Here is a 22,911-nt window from a genome sequence, read left to right as displayed (position 1 = left end):
CAATGAACTGACGTGGAAACAACGTTGATTCAACCAGTGTGTGCCCGGAGGAATGTCAGTATTATGCGGGGAATTCAATCCACAATTTACATAATGCTTCAGGGAAATACAGATAGGATGGTGGAAATAAGAGAAACAGGACACAAACAAAGGTAACATTAAGCTTTTATTTAGCAACAATAGAAACAATCTTGATTCTGTAATGTGCTAAACACAAAGTGAGAGTAGCCGCTAGCTAAAACGGCATTCACAGGGTGTGCTAGGTCCAGTCTACTGTGCTGATAATCAAACCTAAACTACCGCTTTACAGAGGTTACAACAGCAGCTATTCACAACCAAGGAGAGGAATGTTATGCAGTGGATGAGTGAGTTGAACAGTGGCTGTGTGTATCCCAAATTGTGCCCTTTTCAGGTCAAAAGTAGTGCGCTATGTAGGAAATAGTTTGCCATTTGGGACATAGGCTTACTGTGTGTGTCTGTGGGTGTAGTGCAGCTAATGCTTGCATAGTCAACATTGTGCTTGTACTGTATTTGCATTCAGTGTGTTAGGGGTAGTTAAAACAGTTACAGTACCTCTCAGATTTACATTTTTACTTTAGAGGAAACATTTGCACACATACAAATATATTCATATCGAGCCAAGTGGTCAAACTAAGTTCTCAAGTGTTATGGAAGCAAGGAGCCATAATTCTAAGTACAGTACAGATATTCCCCTCTATTCATAGTATCCTAAATTCCTCAAGTACTACATTGTATTACAGCTCAGAAGAATAGAAGAGCTCTATCAAATAATATGTACAGACATTTATGTCCTCAGCCATGGTTGCTGAGGTCCGAGCAACTGTGATACAGCGTGTTATAATGACAGTTTACATTGTTAGCATATAGCAAGGATTGCAGGAACTTGGAACAAGTCTATTTCACACACTATTTGAAAGCTCTATTTTCCTTAAATTGATACTGTAGCTACACACATTTGTAAGTAACAAAACTGAGCACAACACATTCAAATGGACATAATTCTCACAAGCGTTTTGGTGAGAGATACTAGAGACACATCAAGAGGTGTGTCACATTCAATCCACTCCATTCAAAACACTCCCATTGTTAAAATGACTGGCAGGTTACACCCTACAGTTTTATAATAATTCTATACACACTGGTCGATGACCATCGCTTATTGACTCATGAGTGCTTCACAATTGTGCTTTGAGTGAGACATAGGAGATATGTTTAGGGACTACTGAATGGTTGCTGCCTTTACGGTCATTCAATTCCCAGCATCATCCTTACTCATGCAAAGGACCATAGCAGGTTCAGAGCAGGCTTTGAAATGATTAAAGCCAGAACTCTCCCTTGACCTTGCCTATGTTGACATCATCTATATCATAACACATTTTTCCTGACCGCATGACCTGACTAGGATTAACTTTCTCCCCCTTCAATGAACCCCCTGAGAAAAATGCCAAAGCTCCAGTGTCAGAATATAAAAAATTGCAGAGAGAGTTGAGACGAGGTGTGTACAGACAGAGATGTGTGTGTGTGGTGTGTGTCCTGTAGGTCAGTATATATCAGGCAACAGGGAGTAGTTCCGGTCCCAGTAGCTGTTGGAGTAGAGCCAGTCCTGAGCTTTGTTGTGGGGGTTGGTGCCCTGGTGGAACCACCTATACGGGAGCAACAAGAGGAACCAACTCAGACAAACTACAACAGAGTGTCCAGGCACAGGCATGAGTGTCCAGGCACAGGCATGAGTGTCCAGGCACAGGCATGAGTGTCCAGGCACAGGCATGAGTGTTTTACATGATGATTGTGATAAATACAAACCCACACCAACAAACTTCGTAATATGCAGTAGTAAACTCCTGATGGTGGGATTTAAACCAAATCAAATCATATGTCACATGCGCCGAATGCAATAGACCTTACCGTGAAACGCTTACTTCCAAGTCCTTAACCTACAATGCAGTTCAAGAAATAGAGTTAAGAAAATAATTCCTAAATAAACTAAAGAGACCAGAGAGAACAGTCTATGACTGGGGTGACTGTAGTCTTTGAAAATGTTTTGGGCCTTCCTCATACCACCTAGTATATAGGTCCTGGATGTCAGGAAGCTTTGCCCCAATGATGTACTGGGCTGTACACACTTCCCTCTGTTGTGCCTTACGGTAAGATGCCGTGCAGTTGTTATACCAGGTGGTGATGCAACCGGTCAGGATGCTCTCGATGGTGCAGCTGTAGAACTTTTTGAGGATCTGGGTACCATTAATTCATCTTTTCATCAGTCTCCTGAGGGGGAAAATGTGTTATCGTGCCCTTTTCACAACTGTCTTGGTGTGTTTGGACCATGATAGTTCGTTGGTGATATGGACACCAAGGGACTTGAAACTCTCAACCCACTCCACTTCAGCCCCTTCGATTTTAATGGGGGCCTTTTCGGCTTTCCTTTTCCTATAGTCCACGATCAGCTCTGTTGTCTTCCTCAATATTGAATGAGAGGTTGTTGTCCTGGCAGTGTCTGACCTCCTCCCTATAGGCTGTTTCATCATTGTCTGTGATCAGGCCTACCACTGTTGTGTCGTCAGAAAACTTAATGATGGTGTTGGAGTCGTGCTTGGCCACGCAGTCGTGGATGAACAGGGAGTACAGCAGGGAACTAGGCATGCACAACTGAGGGGTCCTAGTGTTGAGGATCAGTGTGGTAGATGTGTTGTTGCCTACCCTTACTACCTAGGGGCGGCCCGTCAGGAACTCCAGGATCCAGCTGCAGAGGCAGGTGTTTAGTCCCAGGGTCCTTAGCTTAGTGATGAGCTTTGTGGGTATTATGGTGTTGAACACTGAGCTGTAGTCATTGAACAGCATTCTCACATAGGTGTTTGTTTTGTCCAGGTTGGAAATGGCAGTGCGATTGAGTCATCTATGGATTTGTTGGGGCAGTATGTGAATTGTAGTGGGTCTAGGGTTTCCAGCATGATGGTGTTGATGTGAGCCATGACCAGCCTTTCAAAGCACTTCATGGCTACTGACATGAGTGCTACGGGGTGGTAATTATTTAGGCAGGTTACCTTTGCTTTTTGGGCACAGGGACTATGGTGGTCTGTTTGAAACATGTATGTATTACAGACTCGGGCAGGGAGAAGTTGAAAATGTCAGTGAAGACATGCTTGAAGTACACGTCCTGGTAATCCGTCTGGCCCCGCGGCTTTGTGAATGTTGACCTGTTTAAAGGTCTTGCTCACATCGGCTACGGAGAGCGTGATCACACGGTCGTATGAAACAGCTGGGGCTCTCATTGTTGCTTGCCTCGAAGTGAGCGTAAAAGACATTTAGCTGGTCTGGTAGGCTCGCGTCACTGGGCAGCTCGCGGCTGGGTTTCCCTTTGTAGTCCGTAATAGTTTTCAAGCTCTGCCACATCCGACGAGCATCAGAGCCAGTGTAGTAGGATTCAATCTTAGTTCTGTATTGACGCTTTGCCTGTTTGATGGTTCATTGGAGGGCATAGCGGGATTTCTTGTAAGCGTCCAGATTAGTGTCCCACTCCTTGAAAGCGGTATCTCTAACCCTTAGCTCAGTGCGGATGTTGCCTGTAATCCATGGCTTCTGGTTGGGATATGTATGTACGGTCACTGTGGGGACGATGTTGTCGATGCACTTATTGATGAAGCCGGTAACAGGTGGTATACTCCTCAATGCCATTGGATGAATCCCGGAACATATTCCAGTCAGTGCTAACAAAACAGTCTTGTAGCATAGCATCTGCGTCATCTGACCACTTCCGTATTGAGCGAGTCACTGGTACTTCCTGCTTTAGTTTTTGCTTGTAAGCAGGAGGATAGAAGTATGGTCAGATTCGCCAAATGGAGGGCGGAGAGATTTGTATGCGTCGCTGTGTGTGGAATAAAGGTGGTCTAGAGTTTTTTTTCGGGTGAGACTGAGTCAAGACCGAGGACCGGGAGTGGGAGAAGGGGTCAGAGGCAGAGTCAAGACCTCAAGACCGAGACCAAAAAAATGCAAGCGCAATTCCAGACCATGATTGTAATTTTGTCAAATCACCACCATAAGATTTCAAAATGTCCAGTATTTCTGTGTTCATATTTCAGAACAACACATTGATTCTTAAGACATTAAGAATAGTGGAAAAAATGCATGCTGCGGGAAAATAGAGCCACTACAAATTATTACTAACCAAACACAGTGGGGAACAATGGGCCTTCTATGCCTTCAGAGAAGCATTTATAAAATAATAATTATAATAATTATATTATTTTCAATTACGTTCTGATTTAATCTCTTCGGTTTTTGTTGGAAAGGTTTATCACCGAAGAGAAAAAATATGCAACTTGTTAAGCAATTCTTTACTCCTGAACTTATTTAGGCTTGCAATAACAAAGGGGTTGAATATTTTTGGACTGAAGACATTTCAGCTTTTCATTTTTGATTAATTTGTAAAAAATTCTAAAAACGTAATTCCAATGACATTATGGGGTATTGTGTGTAGGCCAGTGACACCAAATATTTATTTAATGCATTTTAAATTCAGGCTGTAACAACAAAATGTGGAAAAAGTCAATTGGTGTGTGAATACATTCTGAAGGCACCGTACTTTTCAGGAGTCAACTACATTCAGGTTGTGCAGATGGACGATCAGTGTTTCAATCAATGCATTTGCTGCCATTCTAAAGCTGTCCTGACGGAGGCAGTGTAGTGCAGCATTCAAACAGTGAACCACAACAACAACCAAAAGACACAGCAGACAAGCAGAGCCAAACCTGGGGCCAAGAGCTGGGTTCCTTCACAATGACAACATGGGGGAGAGCAAAACACACAGCACATTATGACACAAATGTGGGATAATTAGCAAAGCAGGCCTAGCATAGTGTTAACATACATCCAATGAGACTTTTGCACAGCAGAAGCAAAGGTTCCAGGAGGTGAAGAGGACCCAATCACTCACCTTGTTTTCCATTCCTCGGTTGATTTGGAGCGATTTTTCCGGGACAGTCTTTGTTTCTCCTCTACCCTCTTCTTCTCTGCACTTGCCGAGTCTGAGAAATATTTGAACATATCAAAATATAAATGACTGAACACCAGATGTGGACACAATGCTTTGATCATTCACAACAACACAATGCTCTGTATAACTTTACCACCATACCTATGTCTCCTTTTTCCATGTGTCTGATGTCAGGCCTGAGTCGACAGTCTGTGGGGGGTAGGACACCCTTCATGCCTTCCTCCAGCTCATTCAGCTGCATGGCAAATGTGGAGAAAGCATAGAACTACGAGAGAGAGAGAGAGAGAGAGAGAGAGAGAGAGAGAGAGAGAGAGAGAGAGAGAGAGTGGATTCAACAAATCAATAACTGAGTCAAACTGACATCCAGTTGAATAATTCAAGAAGGGTAAAATAGCATCAGTACATCCCAGATTTCTGCTTCTTAGTAATCCTCCTAATACAGTACTCTATTATGCCTGTGATCCCTTCAGTTGTCTGGTCGGGGGGCTATCCCCCAGAACTGCTCTTGTCCCATTATCTCTCACCCCCTGCCGCTCCTCCCCTCTCTGCAGAGTTGTCTGGTCGGGGGGCTATCCCCCAGAACTGCTCTTTTCCCATTATCTCTCACCCCCTGCCACTCCTCCCCTGTCACCTCTGCAGAGTTGTCTGGTCGGGGGCTATCCCCCAGAACTGCTCTTGTCCCATTATCTCTCACCCCCTGCCACTCCTCCCCTCTCACCTCTGCAGAGTTGTCTGGTCGGGGGGCTATCCCCCAGAACTGCTCTTGTCCCATTATCTCTCACCCCCTGCCGCTCCTCCCCTCTCACCTCTGCAGAGTTGTCTGGTCGGGGGGCTATCCTCCAGATCAGCTCACTTCCTGGGATGACCTGGACCGTGTCTCCGTCAGGCAGGGGCATCTCCTCTGGCTCCTCGTCTACACTAGTCTGGAGGGACAGACACACACGCAACCTTCAAACAGGAATGGCTTACAATAGCTACTTATTGGGTCATATCAAGAGGTTTCACTCCAAAACTAGTTTAAAGGTTGCTTAAATACCACTCATTCATGAGCATGGAGCAAAAGGATCCATTTCAGGCACCATTTTCATGGTGTGAAAGCAATGTGTTAAGTTCCAAATTTTACCATAAACCTCATTGTAATCTAGCAGCTTGATTTAATTTGAAATGTTTCTTCAACAATGTGCGCTATTAAGAATGTACTATTTATGTATTGCTCAGTTTACTAAACTCTAATCAAATATTCACCTGCCTATAACACACATTGTTCAATAAAAGTTTGAAATGAAATCACACTGCCAGATTACAAGAAGGTTTATGGAAAGGTATTTTCAGTATCTGCTAAATCACATTGCAATCTGGTGCCCGATGGCACAGTCGATGACGTGACACGCAACCATTGGTTGATGCATGCAATGTCTGAGCAGGGGAATGCTACCATGGTGTTTGGACCATGAATATGTCACCCTTAGTGGCTTATTGAGTAATATTTATTTCCATTTATCATCTGAATCTATGAATAGTACTGAACAGCACTGGACTGACATAAGGGTTAGTATATAGCTTATTTCACGTAGCAGATAAGGAAAATAATTCAAAGATTATAATAGTTACATAATCACCCCAATGGGGCTCGAGGCACTTCCTTGTTTTTGATATGGTGCGTTTCTGATTAGTGCACATCATACTGTACCTGCATGTTGCTTTTCTTCTCCTCTGAGTTCTTCTTGTCAGATTTCTTATGAGCATCAAAAGTGTCAGCGTCCACAGTGTATAAGCACTCGGTCCATTTACCGTAGATGGCACAGAGCTTCTTTTTGCTGCACACACAAGCGTCACACGGGGCCTCAAAATGTGTTGTAGCCTTTTCTTTGCTAATTAGATGTCCCATCAGTGAGGAACACAATCCGGAAAGAATCAGGTTGTAACATTTATTTTAAAAAAGGTGCAATATGCAGAAATCGCATTTCCTGGTTGCTACAATTCAGCTAAAGCTGGTGTACAAAACCGAAAGTAAAAGATGCAAAAATGAACCTTAAGAATGGGAAGTATAGAAATACAGCACATAGAAGAGATATAGTGCTTCTTAGATTTGCTTTCAATGAGAATGACATATCTATCTAACTGACAGTGCTATGTGTATTTGGTTGGGTCACCCAAAAAGCTACATATTGCAGCTTTAACCTTTATTTATCCAGGGAATCCCATTTGAGGTCAGGATACCTTTTTAGCAGGGAGACCTGGCCAGCAATGCAATACAAAAAACCTTCAATTCGTAACAAAAGAAAAGCCACAATACCTTTTATCTAGAATGTAGCCCTCCACTTTGTGCAGCTCTTTGCCAAAGAGGCCACATGGTTTGAATATCAGGCTGCATCTCTCTCCGGTCCTGTCACAGAAAGACAAGGCTCTGTTTTCAAATTCTCATTCACTATTTCCCACTGTGAGACAATGCTTTCAAACAACTACCATGTAGCTGCTCAGTCTATCTCCTTTGTAATGGCAAGTATCTGTCCCAGTTCTGTTACACTGCTCAATCAACTGGAAACAAATGTGGACCCACACTACTGCACACACACGGCAAGGTAGTCTCCCTTACTTGTGGTTGATCACCTCCACATTGCCGTACTGCTCGATCCACAACTGGCCCACGATGATGTTGTGGACACAACAGGTGGGGTTTGTCCAGGTGTACGCTTCGTTGTATCTGCAGAGACGGAGAACATGTCATAGCAGCAGATAATCTCTCACCAACCACGTCCCACTTAGAGATGCCAAATCATACCAAACTACTCCAGGGAGATTACAAATGTCCTTTAATTTATTAATTTCATCCAGCCTTCAGAAAAAACTCCCAGAATAGATTTGTTACTAGCTTTACTGGGAGATAAAGGCCAATTCGAGAACACTCCAAGACAAACCCTCATTGAGGGAACGCTATATGTACACTGTGGAGGGAATCAGCTCCAGACTCACTTGGGTAGCTCCAGGCTGATGATGCCTTTAGGCTCCGCCTCCACACTCTTGCCCCAGAACTTGAGTTTGGGGTAAATGGAGCCGTGGAACAGGAAGTCCTCCTGCAGGCCCTCAGCATGGAAGGCACTGACGGGGGGGTGGTGGCTAACCTGCTCTGACATCCACCTGAACCCTAGGTCCTCTCTGAAGGGACAGGAGGGAGGAGGTTAATGGTACATACTTCGCCATCACCTTCTGTCTTCAAATGTCTTCAGACATCTGACATGTTGAGATGTATTTTGATGAGAGGTATTTTGAAGACGTCTTGAGTCACAAACTAGTACGACTAGTGGTACCAGACCAACTCACAACAAATACAGAAAAAGTCAACCTAAGGTCAAACCTGATGAGCTCATAGGTTTCTCCCAGTAGTGGGTTGAAGGGTTTTCCTGTCCTCTCCCACTGTGAAGCTACAGCAGACACAGCAAACGCTGCAACACACTGAAACCATCACAGATGAACAGAAATGTGTAATGTTAGTGGCTATAGAGGAGCACAGCAAAAAGAGTAGGTACTATGGCTGTAATTATGAGTGAAGGCTCGTGTGCCTATCTAAGAGGATGATGATAATGGGTGCTCGCTACCTTCATCCTCTCCATGGAATCTGTGGTGGTGTTCGCTTGGTGGATGAGGTACGTGTGCTCCATGTACTCCGTGAGCCGCTGCAGGAAACTAAGGGGCTCGTTTAAGATCACCGGCATTGCTATCTTAGACAGCTCCTGGTTGGAGACAGAAGAGAGGAGCCGAAGAGTCAAAGACAGGGGTAAGGAAACACACAAGCAATGAAGTTCATTCACAGCCCACACAGACAAATATACACTGAATGTACAAAACTTTAGCAACACCTGCTCTTTCCATGACATAGACTGACCAGGTAAATCCAGGTGAAAGCTATGATCCCTTGGAGTCAACATGGCCCAGCATCCCAGTGGAATGCTTTTGACACCTACCTTGTACAGTAGAGTTCATGTCCCAACAAATTGAGGCTATTCTAAAGGCAAAAGGGGGGAGTGCGACACCCTCGGTAAGTGCCATTATTGATGGCGACTCTGGAGCAATTAGGGTTAAGTGCCTTGCTGATTGATACATTTTACCGAGTTGGCTCAGGGATTCAAACTTCAGTTACTGGCCCAACGCTCTAACCGCTAAGCTACACTGGCAACAGAATGAAATTCCCTGTAAAGCACACATAATGGTGTTTCGATGAGAGGTGTGAAATAACATCAGCAAAAAGCTATAGTCTAGACCCTAGCCTGGAACACTGTTTGACACCAGTACTGACTGGTCTCTGGATTGTCATTAAAGGCCCACATTTCAGCAGGAACCCTGGGATAAAATAATAGAGTGCCATGGATCTAACTCATTAAGCCCCATATATAGGACACACATAGTCAAGGTAGTTTCTCCATTGCCAATGGTGGCATCTTCCTCTACACCAGAGATGTGTCCCAAATGGCACCCTATTTCCTATGAAGTGCATTACATTTTACCAGGGCCCATAGGGTCAAAGTATTGCACTACATAGGGAAGTGTTGCCATTTGGGACACAACACAGGATTCGGTGGGAATCAACCCTTTTAATTGGTGGATCTATAGGAAGTGTAGACTATAGATCTAATCAAATTTCATCCAGGAAGTGGAGAGAGGGTATTAGGATCCCTACAGACCACTACTGACGGCCAGAGTATTTTACAGCAGGGTTTCTCAAACTCAGTCCTGGAACTCCTGTTTGTTTGTGTTTGAATTCTTGGCAGAGAGAAAGGCATGTTCGCTCACTGTTTGATTTAAACTTTTCTGGGGGGAACAGGAAACAGTGAACAAACATCCCTTTATTTCTTTGCCCAGCCTGATACATTTGTATCCAGCTCTGGTGCTTTTTGGGGTGTGCCAAAACTGTACTGTACTTTTCTTTAAATACATAATGAGTGTGAATTCTCACCATGCCAATGCATTTCTTCAGGATGCTCCAAATGCTGACATCATTCCTGGAGAACATGGGCGCTGGTAAAGACGTTCTGTGGGATAGAACAGAAACGGTCAAATCTAAATGTAGTACGCTCACTGGATCAGACACAGTCCTTGTTTGTATTCTCCTGACCGACCCTGTCTCTTAGCCTGGTCCCAGATCTGTTTGTGCTGTCTTACCAATTACTTTAGTCAACTCCTATGGTCATTGTCACACCAAACAGCACAAACAGATTTGGGACCAGGCTAGGAGACAGGGTCAGGAGAATACAAACAAGGACGATGGTGACAGAGTAATTGATGAGGGGTTTAAGCCAGAGTCTCTTACAGTGGCATACTTCCACGAGGCCTAGATGTAGCTACTGTATAGATAAGTCACAGGCTCTTCCTCCTACATTTTAGCAACACTCCAGGCTATCACATTTATCAGATAGTGGTACAGTATCATGTTGTTGTTGGTGAGGTGTGACTCCACTTTTTAAGTATGTGCATCTGCATTTAAGCTTGTGTCCTTGGTTTTATGTGATGTTCTCGACTTTGTTCATGGAGAACCATGTTTAGTATATACAGCTACGGTCTTTAACATTGTGTCTTCAGGACTTTTAACATTTTGGCATGTTTCTAAAATGAAAGCGGTCACCATTTAGTTATGCAAACAGCTGTATTACATTAACCTTATCTGGAATATCAGCGAGGGCTTGACGTACTATTTGGAAACTGAGTTGCCTCGTCTTGCCTTGCCATTAGGAAACAGAGTTACCTGACACCCGACAGCTAACGAGCTAACTGTAGCTGCTGCGGTCAAGCCTCGTGCAATAACCATGATTAAATGGGAGAGTGTGCGTGTGTTCCTGTGTGTGTATGTATGAATTAATGGTGCACGGGTCAGCTGTTTGTTCACCCGCACGCAATTGCTAATAACCCATCTGCAATGGCCCGACTAGATGTGATAAAGTGAAAATCTGAAGCCCACACCCGACCCTAACCCGCAAATATAGAAAATGTGATGTAGACTACAGAGACGGCCTAACTATTTTTTGCCTTGGGGTGCAGGATTTCTTTTTTGCCTCATTTAGATATGTTTCTGCTTATAATCTCCGACATATTGGTAGTCTATTTGTTAGTCAACTTGTCTATAATTAGATACATGCAGCTTCTCTTATGTCATTATATGTTGCCATAGAAGACTAAATAAACCCTTGCTCACCAGAATAATGTCATAAATTATAGATTGAATGCTTCAATCTAGTTGACATCAGTAAAGATTTCTGTCATGTCCGCTTCTTTCGCAGAGCAAATACATTTAGGGACAGGGGAGAAGATGCAATTTTACTCTCCCCCCAAAATGTATATTTTCTGTGCAAAATAGAACGCTGTGAAAACAAGCCAACATTTTTCTGATAAGATTTCAGTTAAACTTGGATGCATATTTTAGGAGGCTGAAATACTATCTGCTTTTATGATGCAAAAAAAAAAATAGCACCTCTACAGACAGTCCCTAACTGCGCATTCGCATTCTCTCAAGATGCTGAAAGAAATCCCATTTTTCCGAGTCAAAATGTATATTTGATGTATAATTTTACTGCAAGAAATGCTTAATTCTGCAGAAATAATATTAAGACTATGTGAGAGGTTATAGACCTACAGTGAGTGTCCAGATTTCAGTTTCCATTTAACCCATCTGGACTGTATGCTACAGTTTCCTTGACGTGCCATAGGCCTATTTGAAGACCACGTTGTGTGGCTGTCAAATTGTTATAGCACCTCATAATCATCACAAACAACATAGCCGGCACTGCTATCATCCTCTTTTACCACTTCACCAAATCTTTCCCAAACATGACTTCTGGCCCTCCTTTTTCTTCATTTTCAACTCTCCATTTCACAGCTTTTTATTTTATTGAATTAAATTCCGACATTGTCCTTTTTGCCTCAATCGATCAATGTTAACTTTCACTACCCGTTCCCAAAAGCGTTTGGTGTGTAGTATGCCAGTATGCCAGCCTCAAAATAATGAAAGAAAAACCTCAATGTTGCCTATAGATGCACAAGAATGACACATTTATGGATTTATTCATGTATTGTTTTCTCTTTATTCAACACGACCGCCACACACCGGCCCTTCATATGAGTTATGAGGGTTATGAGTCAACCCGAGCATCACTAGTGTGTGTGTATGTATGAGTCAGACGGTGTGTTTGCTCAGAGAGGTGCAGAGAAGCAGCTACATACAATGAATACTGACGCTCCAACTAAACAGACGCAACAGGCAATTGAGAAAAGGAGGGAGAGGAGGAGAGAGGGAGATTGAGGAGAGATGGAAAGAGGGCCGTAGGGATAAATCTTAACCCTCTCTCTTATCAATAGCGGAATGAGAAGGCCAGTGGAGCATGGCGGAGCAGTACTTCTGTCGGCTACACAACACAGCATAACATATTAGGCTGAATGAACTGACTCCTCCTGTAACTACGTACACTCAGTCTAAAGCGTCATTCACTTCCCATAGCTATGTTTTACATTTCCTGTCGAATCAAATCAAACCGAAATATGCCTTTTCGCATAATCAAGGATTTATCGTACGCTTGTGGGCCACAGAAGATCACAAAAGTGATTACAAATTGAGGCATCAAATTAAAAACTAGGTCTCCTTAACATACTACAGTATGATAGAACATTTTTATTCATCTACTCAAAATACACAATAATGATAACGCAAAAAACGGTTATTTAAAAAAAAAAGATCTGGGCAAAAAAAAAAAAAAATGAAATATCTCATTTAAATAATTATTCAGACCCTTTACTCAGTACTTTGTTGAAGCACCTTTTGCAGAGCTTACAGCCTCGAGTCTTCATGGGTATGACGCACAAGCTTGGCACACCTGTATTTAAGGATTCTTTCCCCATTCGTCTCTGCAGATCCTCTCAAGCTCTGTCAGAATGGATTGGGAGCATCACTGCACAGCTATTTTCAGGTCTCTCCAGAGATGTTTGATCGGGTTCATGTCCGGGCTCTGGCTGGGATTCAAAAAGGAGTTCTTCAGGGTTCAATTTTGGGTCCATTATTGTTTACTTCGCATATTAATGACATAGGAAACACTGTTAATACTTGTAACATTCATCTCTATGCAGTTCTGTATTCCTGTTCCACCTCAGTGCAGCAGGCCATTCGTGAACTTCAGCATGACTTTGATTCAATTCATAAATCACTTACAGATCTTAAATTAGTGTTAAATACAAGTAAAACCAAGCTCATACTGTTCTTTAGGTCACATAATGTTGACCCTGAGGACCTGCATATTTGCGCTATAAATGGAGCCCAAATTGAGCTTCAGTATAATTGAGCTTCAGTATAAGTACCTGGGTGTCTGGATTGATGACAAGTTATTCTTTGTAACGCATATAAAAAAATCTGACTAAGAAGCTAAGATCCAAGATTGTTTTATATATCAAAATAAAATCATGCCTTAGTATTAAAAATAGGAGAAAGATTGTCCCTGTATTGTCCCTGTATTGGATTTTGGTGATATTGTTGACATGAATGCGGCAACCTGTTTTAAAATCCTTGCACGCAGTCTACCATTCAGCAATACATTTAATCACCGGGGACAATTTTCGGAATCATCATTGTAGTCTGTATAAAATGTGGGATGGACCTCTATGTCTGTAAGAAGAAAGCTGCATTCTCTTTTATTTATTTATCAAGCAATCTTACAGAAACTCCCTCTATATGTAACATCATTATTTAAGTTACCAATCCCATTCTAGTCTCCACAGATTTGGGAAAATCTGCTTTTTGCTTTTATGCCCCTAATTTGTGGAACAATCTGCAAAGTTCACTGCAGTTAGATGTGCTGGTGTTTCTCAGGTAGTTTAAATGATTGATTGGGGGCCTCTATGTAGTTGAATGTGATTGCTTTTACTAAATGTCTATTAATATATATATATTTTTATTGTTTTATACACGTGCACGTTGTTTTAATATTCTGTTTTTCTTGTAATGTGTACAGGGCTCTGGTAAAAGAGATTTTAATCTCAATGTGACTCCCTGTTTAAATAAAAGTTCAATAAAAAACAAGACTAGTCAGTGAATACCAACCAAAGTGCATCCCAATTAGCATTAACCCATCATAATGCAACAAAATACTACATGCCAAAATGTCTCTGAACCAAATTTATATTCCAGACCTGCCCCCACTTGTTACGAACCGGCTCTTAGCCCGTAACAAAGAGGTTGACAAAGCAGATATAAAGAAATAACAAAAAAGTAACCAATATACAAGTCACAATAGTGTGTGTCGTCAGTAGTGTAAGTGAGTGGATGCGTGCATAGATGGTGATAATGAGGGATGTTGAGTAGTGCCAAAAACAAACAAACAAAAAAAGAAGCCCGAAAATGCCACGAAAACAACAACAGTGTGTCTGCGTGGAGAAAGTCACCTTAATGTATGGGGGAAAGGTGTATTTATCCCCAGGACACACCCAAGCCCAGGTGTGTCCAATCTTGCTGATGACCCTAACAGCTCCGCCCACCGACATCTTATTAAGGAAACAAGAAAATAATTCATCACAGGGGGAGGGTCGTCACAGGTATGATGCTACAAGCTTGGCACACCAGTATTTGGGGAGTTTCTCCAATTATTCTCTGAGGATCCTCTCAAGCTCTGTCAGGTTGGATGGGGAGTGTTGCTGCACAGCTATTTTCAGGTCACTCCAGAGATGTTCGATCAGGTTCAAGTCTGTGCTCTGGCTGGGCCACTCAAGGACATTCAGAGATTTGTCCCAAGCCACTCCTGCGTTGTCTTGGCTTGTGTGCTTAGGGTCGTTGTCCTGTTGGAAGGTGAACCTTCGCCCCCAGTCTGAGGTCCTGAGTGCTCTGGAGCAGGGTTTCATCAAGGATCTCTCTGTACTTTGCTTCGTTCATCTTTCCCTCAAACCTGACTAGTCTCCCAGTCCCCGTCACTTAAAAACATCCCCACAGCATGATGATACCACCACCATGCTTAACCATAGGCATGGTGCCAGGTTTACTCCAGACGTTATGATTGGCATTCAGACCAAAGAGTTCAATCTTGGTTTCATCAGACCAGGGAATCTTGTTTCTCATGGTTTGAGAGTCTTTCAGGTGCCTTTTGGCAAACTCCAAGCAGGCTGTGATGTCCCTTTTACTGAGGAGTGCTTCTGTCTGGCCACTCTACCATAAAGGCCTGATTGGTGGAGTGCTGCAGAGATGGTTGTCCATCTGGAAGGGTCTCCCATCTCCACAGATGAACTCTGGAGCTCTGTCAGCGTGACCATTAGATTCTTGGTCACCTCCCTGACAAAGGCCCCCAATTGCTCAGTTTGGCCAGGCGGCCAGCTCTAGAAAGAGTCTTGGTGGTTCCAAACTTCCAAACTTCTTCCGTTTAAGAATGATGGAGGCCACTGTGTTCTTGGGACCTTCAATGCTGCAGACATGTTTTGGTACCCTTCCCCAGATCTGTGCCGCGACATAATCCTGTTGTCTCTGAGCTCTGCGGACAATTTCTTCCACCTCATGGCTTGGTTTTTGCTCTGACATGCACTGTCAACTGTTGGACCTTATATAGACAGGTGTGTGCCTTTCCAAATCATGTCCAATCAATTGAATTTACCACAGGTGAACTCCAAACAAGTTGTAGAAACATCTCATGGATGATCAATGGAAACAGGATGCACCTGAGCTCAATTTTGAGTCTCATAGCAAAGGGTCTGAATACCTATGTAAATAAGTCATGTTTTTAAAATTATTTAATACATTTGCAATAAATGCAAAAAATCAGTTTTCACTCTGTCATTATGGATTATTGTGAGTAGGATGATGAGGGAATTTAAAAAAAAAATCATTTTTGAATAAGACTGTAACGCTACAAAATGTGGAAAAAGTCAAGAGGTCAGAATACTTTCCGAATGTACTGTATCCACACACAGCCAGAGACACAAACAAGGGTCTGACAGGATTTATAATGTATAAACAAGCTTCTCATCAATCTCTTTCAATACAAATAAAGGTGCATGCTCACACACACACACACACACATGCACACGCACACACACACACGCACGCACATACATACATACATACATACATACATACATACGCATACATACATACATACATACATACATACATACACGCACATACGCACACATACACACACACACACACACACACACACACACCTTTCCTCACTGTCTTTTTTTCTCTAAGCTGGCAAGTACTTGCAAGTAAATTATTCACTGTTCAATTGTTGGATTAAGAAAAAGGGCATGCCACCATCCTCATCCACGTAAAGAAAGTAGGTTGGCCAATATACTAAAAGCTTTCTGCTCTGACCCAGTGTACGAAGCACCAATAAGCCACTAGTCTGCTGAATCCGAATGACATAACTGTGGATGGAAAAACAAGAGAAACCTGTCTATGGGGCTTGGGTGCTCAAACAAAAAAAACTGGAACAGAAAGACAGACAGACTGGGGTATCACATTACATACTATACTGTAGAGCTGCTGGCTGCTGACAGTCTATTCTGAGCACCACAACAGTCATCAAAGACTTATGCTAAGTGATCAAATATTATACATTATAATGACATTATTGACATCAGCAGTAACAACATTGTGACTGGTGAGTCTTTCCTACAAAGTAATTTCCTACAAAATGTCACACGTGATAAAAACACACTTTTGAAATGAAATATAACGATCAACTAAAAATAATGGAATTGAGCCAAACACGGATACAATCTTTGCTATTACACACACTGGAGAAGAAAGGAGACAAGAAAACCAAGCTGGAAACCACGTGGGAAACAAGCCGTTACATCACATTAAGTAGAGCGTGATCCTACCTGTGCTTCTTTACTCCATTGCACTGGGCCTTCGGGTTACCATGGTTACCCTCCCCGGACATTCCGCTGGCAGTGGCCGTTCCCTGAGGGTGGTACGGCAATGGAGGCTGCTGCTGAACAGAGGGGGCTCTCTCCCCTCTTCCTCTTCCTCCTCTTCAATCGAGTGTCTGACCACAAACAGGAAGCCGTTCAGAGAGAGAGAACGCTTGTTCTCGGAATCTGCAGGAGTGGGATGCCAGTGGCCAGAGAGACAGACGGGGTCATGTCACCTTTGAGCTCAGTCCAAAACATGGTAAGCTTAGCTGAAACCTAGTCCAAAAACTCTATTCTTAGACCTGCAACCTGCCTGCACACTCCTCCACCCAGAAGTGACTGACTGAACTCTCTCTTCCTCCTCCTCTCCCTCCCTGGAGCCTGCGAAACCCCACCTGTGGGATAGTGTTACAATGAGAATCCACATAAATGCTCTGCTTCCTCCGGGTGCTGTGTCTGCTGTGGTTCGTACAGTACTCTGGCCCCGCCTCTCACCTAGACCTCACTCTACTGCTACTAGGGACGACACAGGTATTAACACCCAGTAAAAGGGGGAGGGAAAACAGAATCTCTAAACAATGAGGAGGAGCTGAGATACTGGGGTTAGGGAGCTGGCATGACTAACTAAATATTCAAGAACTTAATTATAGTGGCAATACAAATGCATTTTTTTGACATGCCAATAAAGCATTTAAATTCAAAAATTGAGCTGGCATGATCAGTTATGGGAACAACAAAGCTTCAAATCTCTCGTTATAGAGTAATGCTATTTATAAACGTGGGTCATGTGGCTTAATCCAAAACTAAAGTTCAATCAAAGAAATGGACAAAATGCGTTGATGTATCTTTATTATGTAAACAAACAAGATACAGGTCTCATAATGCTCCATAACATGCTGGTCGATCTTTATCATCTCATTATAGATGCAGTAAGCATGGTATATTTATAATGTATCTTTATTATGTAAACAAACAAGATACAGGTCTCATAATGCTCCATAACATGCTGGTCGATCTTTATCATCTCATTATAGATGCAGTAAGCATGGTATATTTATTTATAATGTATCTTTATTATGTAAACAAACAAGATACAGGTCTCATAATGCTCCATAACATGCTGGTCGATCTTTATCATCTCATTATAGATGCAGTAAGCATGGTATATTTATAAGAAGAGAGAGAGAGCTCTGACCAGTAGATAACTGTGGATGGATGAATAATGCAACAATCCTAGAGTAACAGGGATCACTCTAAAAGGCAACTTTACAACTTTCAGATGAGACTGAAATAAGGTGACGATTAATATTGACTGCTATTGATGTCAAATATTACTAGGTCTTTAAGAGTTTATTCGGAAGATAAGTGCTCTATAAATATTATTTTGTGGTGCCCCGACTTTCTAGTTAATTACATTTACATGATTAGCTCAATCAGGTAATATTAATTACAGAGAAAGGATTTTATAGAATAGCATGTCATATCACTTAATCCGGCATAGCCAAAGACACGACAACTGTAAGTGAGTGGATGCGTGCGTAGATGGTGATAATGAGGGGTGTTAAGAGGTGCCAAAACAAACAAACACAAAGCCACAAAATGCCATAACAAAAAGCAGTGTCTGTGTGGACAGTCTCCTTGATGTATGGGGGAAAGGGGTATTTATCCCCGGGACACACCCGAGCCCAGGTGTGTCCCATTTTGCTGACGACCCTAATACCGACATCTTATTAAGGAAAACAAGAGCAGAGAGAAAGAATTCGTCAGACCGAGTGGGAGGGTCATCACACGTATGACGCTACATGCTTGGCACACCTGTATTTTGAGAGTTTCTCTCATTCTGTCAGGTTACAATTACATTTACATTTAAGTCATTTAGCAGACGCTCTTATCCAGAGCGACTTACAAATTGGTGCATTCACCTTATGACATCCAGTGGAACAGCCACTTTACAATAGTGCATCTAAATCTTTTAAGGGGGGGGGGGGTGAGAAGGATTACTTTATCCTATCCTAGGTATTCCTTAAAGAGGTGGGGTTTCAGGTGTCTCCGGAAGGTGGTGATTGACTCCGCTGTCCTGGCGTCGTGAGGGAGTTTGTTCCACCATTGGGGGGCCAGAGCAGCGAACAGTTTTGACTGGGCTGAGCGGGAACTGTACTTCCTCAGTGGTAGGGAGGCGAGCAGGCCAGAGGTGGATGAACGCAGTGCCCTTGTTTGGGTGTAGGGCCTGATCAGAGCCTGGAGGTACTGAGGTGCCGTTCCCTCACAGCTCCGTAGGCAAGCACCATGGTCTTGTAGCGGATGCGAGCTTCAACTGGAAGCCAGTGGAGAGAGCGGAGGAGCGGGGTGACGTGAGAGAACTTGGGAAGGTTGAACACCAGACGGGCTGCGGCGTTCTGGATGAGTTGTAGGGGTTTAATGGCACAGGCAGGGAGCCCAGCCAACAGCGAGTTGCAGTAATCCAGACGGGAGATGACAAGTGCCTGGATTAGGACCTGCGCCGCTTCCTGTGTGAGGCAGGGTCGTACTCTGCGGATGTTGTAGAGCATGAACCTACAGGAACGGGCCACCGCCTTGATGTTAGTTGAGAACGACAGGGTGTTTGTTGTCCAGGATCACGCCAAGGTTCTTAGCGCTCTGGGAGGAGGACACAATGGAGTTGTCAACCGTGATGGCGAGATCATGGAACGGGCAGACCTTCCCCGGGAGGAAGAGCAGCTCCGTCTTGCCGAGGTTCAGCTTGAGGTGGTGATCCGTCACCCACACTGATATGTCTGCCAGACATGCAGAGATGCGATTCGCCACCTGGTCATCAGAAGGCGGAAAGGAGAAGATTAATTGTGTGTCGTCTGCATAGCAATGATAGGAGAGACCATGTGGTTGGATGGGGAGCGTTGCTGCACATCTATTTTCAGGTCTCTCCAGAGATGTTCGATCGGGTTCAAGTCCTGGCTCTGGCTGGGCCACTCAAGGACATTCAGAGACTTGTCCCGAAGCCACTCCTGCTTTGTCTTGGCTGTGTGCTTAGGGTCATTGTCCTGTTGGAAGGTGAACCTTCGCCCCAGTCTGAGGTCCTGAGTGCTCTGGAGCAGGGTTTCATCAAGGATCTCTCTGTACTTTGCTTCGTTCATCTTTCCCTCAAACCTGACTAGTCTCCCAGTCCCTGCCGCTTAAAAACATCCCCACAGCATGATGGTGCCACCACCATGCTTCACCCTAGGCATGCTGCCAGGTTTACTCCAGACGTGATGCTTGGCATTCAGACCAAAGAGTTCAATCTTGGTTTAATCAGACCAGAGAATATTGTTTCTCATGGTCTGAAAGTCCTTTAGAGATGCCTTTTTGCAAACTCCAAGCAGGCTGTGATGTCCCTTTTACTGAAGAGTTCTTCTGTCTGGCCACTCTACCATAAAGGCCTGATTGGTGGAGTGCTGTAGATGGTTGTCCTTCTGGAAGATTCTCCCATCTCCACAGAGGAACTCTGGAGCTCTGTCAGCGTGACCAGTAGGTTCTTGTTCACCTCCCTGACCAAGGCACTTCTCCCCCAATTGCTCAGTTTGGCCAGGCGGTGAGCTCTAGGAAGAGCCTTGGTGGTTCCAAACTTCCGTTTAAGAATGATGGCGGCCACTGTGTTCTTGGGCACCTTCAATGGTTCAGACATTTTTTGGTACCTTTCCCCAGATCTGTGCCTCGACACAATCCTGTCTCGGAGCTCTATGGACAATTCATTCAACCTCATGGCTTGGTTTTTGCTCTGACATGCACAGTCAACTGTTGGACCTTATGTAGACAGGTGTGTGCCTTTCCAAATCTAGTTGTAGAAACATCTCAAGGATGATCAAGGGAAACAGGATGCAACCGAGCTCAATTTCTAGTCTCAAGGCTGTATACTTATGTAAATACGTTTTTTGTTGTTGTAGAAAACCCCCCAGAGTTTTAGCTTCTTCATAATGGGCTACATACCGTGTGAAGATTGACGAGGAAAAAACATATTTCAATACATTTTAGAATAAGGCTGCAACGTAACACAATGTGGAGAAAGGGGACGGGATCTTAACACTTTCTGAATGCACGGTACACTGTGCTGGAGCTGGCCACTACAGAGTGCTATATCTAATTCAGTACTCAACAATTGGTAGTTCACGTTAAGGCCAAGCATAGAGTAATTACTGGAGATAACAATTCCATTTCCTCTGGTTATATCAAAATCAAATGTATATGACACATGCTTCGTAAACAACCAGTCTAGTCTAACAGTGAGATGCTTACTTACGGACCCTTCCCAACAATGCAGAGAATAAATAAATAAATAATAGAAAAATAACACAAGGAATAAATACACAATGAGTAACGATATATTGGTTTCATACACGGCCTACCAGTACCGATTCAATTTGCAGGGGTACGAGGTAGATACAGTATGTACATATAGCTAGGTATAAAGTGAATAGGCAACAGGATAGATAATAAACAGTAACAGCAGCGTATGTGATGAATCAAACAGGGTAGTGCAAAAAGGGGTCAATGCAGATTAATGCAGTTAATTAGTTAACCAATACCTACCCAGACTAACTATTTGGCAGTCTTATGGCTTAGGGGTAGAAGCTGTTCAGAGTCCTGTTGGTTCCACCGACTTGCATCGGTACAGATTGCCGTACGGTGGAGAACAGTCTATGACTTTGATGGCTGGAGTTTTTGACCATTTTTAGGGCCTTCCTCTGACACCGCCTGGTATATTGGTCCTGGATGGCAGGGAGCTCGGCCCCAGTGATGTACTGGGCCATATGCATTACCCTCTGTAGCGCCTTGCGATTGGATGCCAAGCAGTTGACATACCAAGCAGTGATGCAGCCAGTCAAGATGCTCTCAATGGTGCAGCTGTAGAACTTTGAGAATCTGAAGGCCCATGCCAAATCTTTTCAGCCTCCTGAAGTGGAGTTGTTGGGCATTTGTCACGACTGTGTTGGTGTGTGTGGACCATGATAATTCCTTAGTGATGTGGACCCTGAGGAAATTGAAGCTCCACTACAGCCCCGTCGATGTGGATGGGATGCCCTGTAGTCCACGATCAGCTCCTTTGTCTTGCTGACATTGAGGGAGAGGTTGTTGTCCTGGAACCACACTGGTAAGTAAGCACGCAACCCTGAGGGGCCCCCGTGATGACGGTCAGTGTGTCGGATGTGTTGTTGCCTATCCTCACCACCTGGGGGCGGCCTGTCAGGAAGTGCAGGATCCAGTTGAAGAGGGAGGTGTTCGATCCCGAGCTTAGTGATCAGCTTGGAGGGCACTATGGTGTTGAATGTTGAGCTGTAGTCAATGAACAGCATTCTCACGTAGGTGTTCCTCTTGTCCAGATGGGAGAGGGCAGTGTGCAGTGTATTAGAGATTGCGTCATCTGTGGATCTGTTGGGGTGGTATTTTAATTGGAGTGAGCCCAGTGTATGTGGGATGATGGTGTTGATGTGAGCCATGGCCAGCCTTTCAAAGCATTTAATGGCTACAGATGTGAGTGCTACAGGCGATAGTTATTTAGACAGGTTACCTTGCTGGGCACTACTTGCTTCTTTCTTCAATAAGTAACATTGCATGCATCAATGACGTCAGACAGTGGTATGGAAGTGCTTTGAAATGTGCATGACCCATGTATGTGAGACCTTAGATGGCTTAAAGGTTCTGCATGGTCAATCCGACAACTGCAGTGGCCGTACACCATTTACAGTGGTACGGCCTCTGCAGAACTCAGGACATTCATACTTCTTGCGCTTCGTGGAGCAGAGCTGTTGTGAAGTAAGTTGTCAAGGAAGTGAGTTCGTGTTTATACAGGACCTCCCGCCCCCACCTACTGTCAACCAATCGTGTCAATTCATAGCTACAGTATATTGAGCCCTCAGCATTGTTAGAACACTTGGGAGGTGCATGGTGATGCGGTATGGAGCTCAATTTGACCTCCGCAACCCTCCGGAGCCTCAGAATCGCATTTTTGAAATAAGCATAAATGGGCTTTTAGCTTAAATGTCTCCTGCAAC

The 22,911-nt window shown here is 43.7% G+C and overlaps 1 protein-coding gene across 3 annotated transcripts in view; it reads right to left on the bottom strand.

The window, feature by feature from the left end:
* Window positions 1-148: 148 nt before the first annotated feature.
* Window positions 149-22,911, bottom strand: part of LOC118402022 (oxysterol-binding protein-related protein 1-like) — a 33,147-nt gene continuing 10,384 nt past the window's right edge. The window contains exons 2-13 of one of the 3 annotated variants that reach the window (XM_035799839.2): window positions 16,853-17,071; window positions 9,963-10,038; window positions 8,608-8,742; window positions 8,367-8,464; window positions 7,985-8,167; window positions 7,608-7,715; window positions 7,308-7,397; window positions 6,702-6,828; window positions 5,818-5,934; window positions 5,153-5,276; window positions 4,952-5,042; window positions 149-1,664 (exon numbers count right to left, since the gene is read on the bottom strand). In XM_035799839.2, coding sequence (XP_035655732.1) covers window positions 1,562-1,664; window positions 4,952-5,042; window positions 5,153-5,276; window positions 5,818-5,934; window positions 6,702-6,828; window positions 7,308-7,397; window positions 7,608-7,715; window positions 7,985-8,167; window positions 8,367-8,464; window positions 8,608-8,742; window positions 9,963-10,038; window positions 16,853-16,914 — 1,314 coding nt within the window. In that variant the 5' untranslated portion in view covers window positions 16,915-17,071 and the 3' untranslated portion in view covers window positions 149-1,561. Of the gene's footprint in view, window positions 1,665-4,951; window positions 5,043-5,152; window positions 5,277-5,817; window positions 5,935-6,701; window positions 6,829-7,307; window positions 7,398-7,607; window positions 7,716-7,984; window positions 8,168-8,366; window positions 8,465-8,607; window positions 8,743-9,962; window positions 10,039-11,195; window positions 11,263-16,852; window positions 17,360-22,911 lie in introns of those variants that run through there. The other 2 variants (XM_052476878.1, XM_052476879.1) reach the window with 2 other exon arrangements.

This window comes from Oncorhynchus keta, chromosome 23 (genome assembly GCF_023373465.1).
Source record: "Oncorhynchus keta strain PuntledgeMale-10-30-2019 chromosome 23, Oket_V2, whole genome shotgun sequence".
Taxonomy (NCBI): domain Eukaryota; kingdom Metazoa; phylum Chordata; class Actinopteri; order Salmoniformes; family Salmonidae; genus Oncorhynchus; species Oncorhynchus keta.
This window is presented reverse-complemented; position numbering and strand designations above follow the sequence as displayed.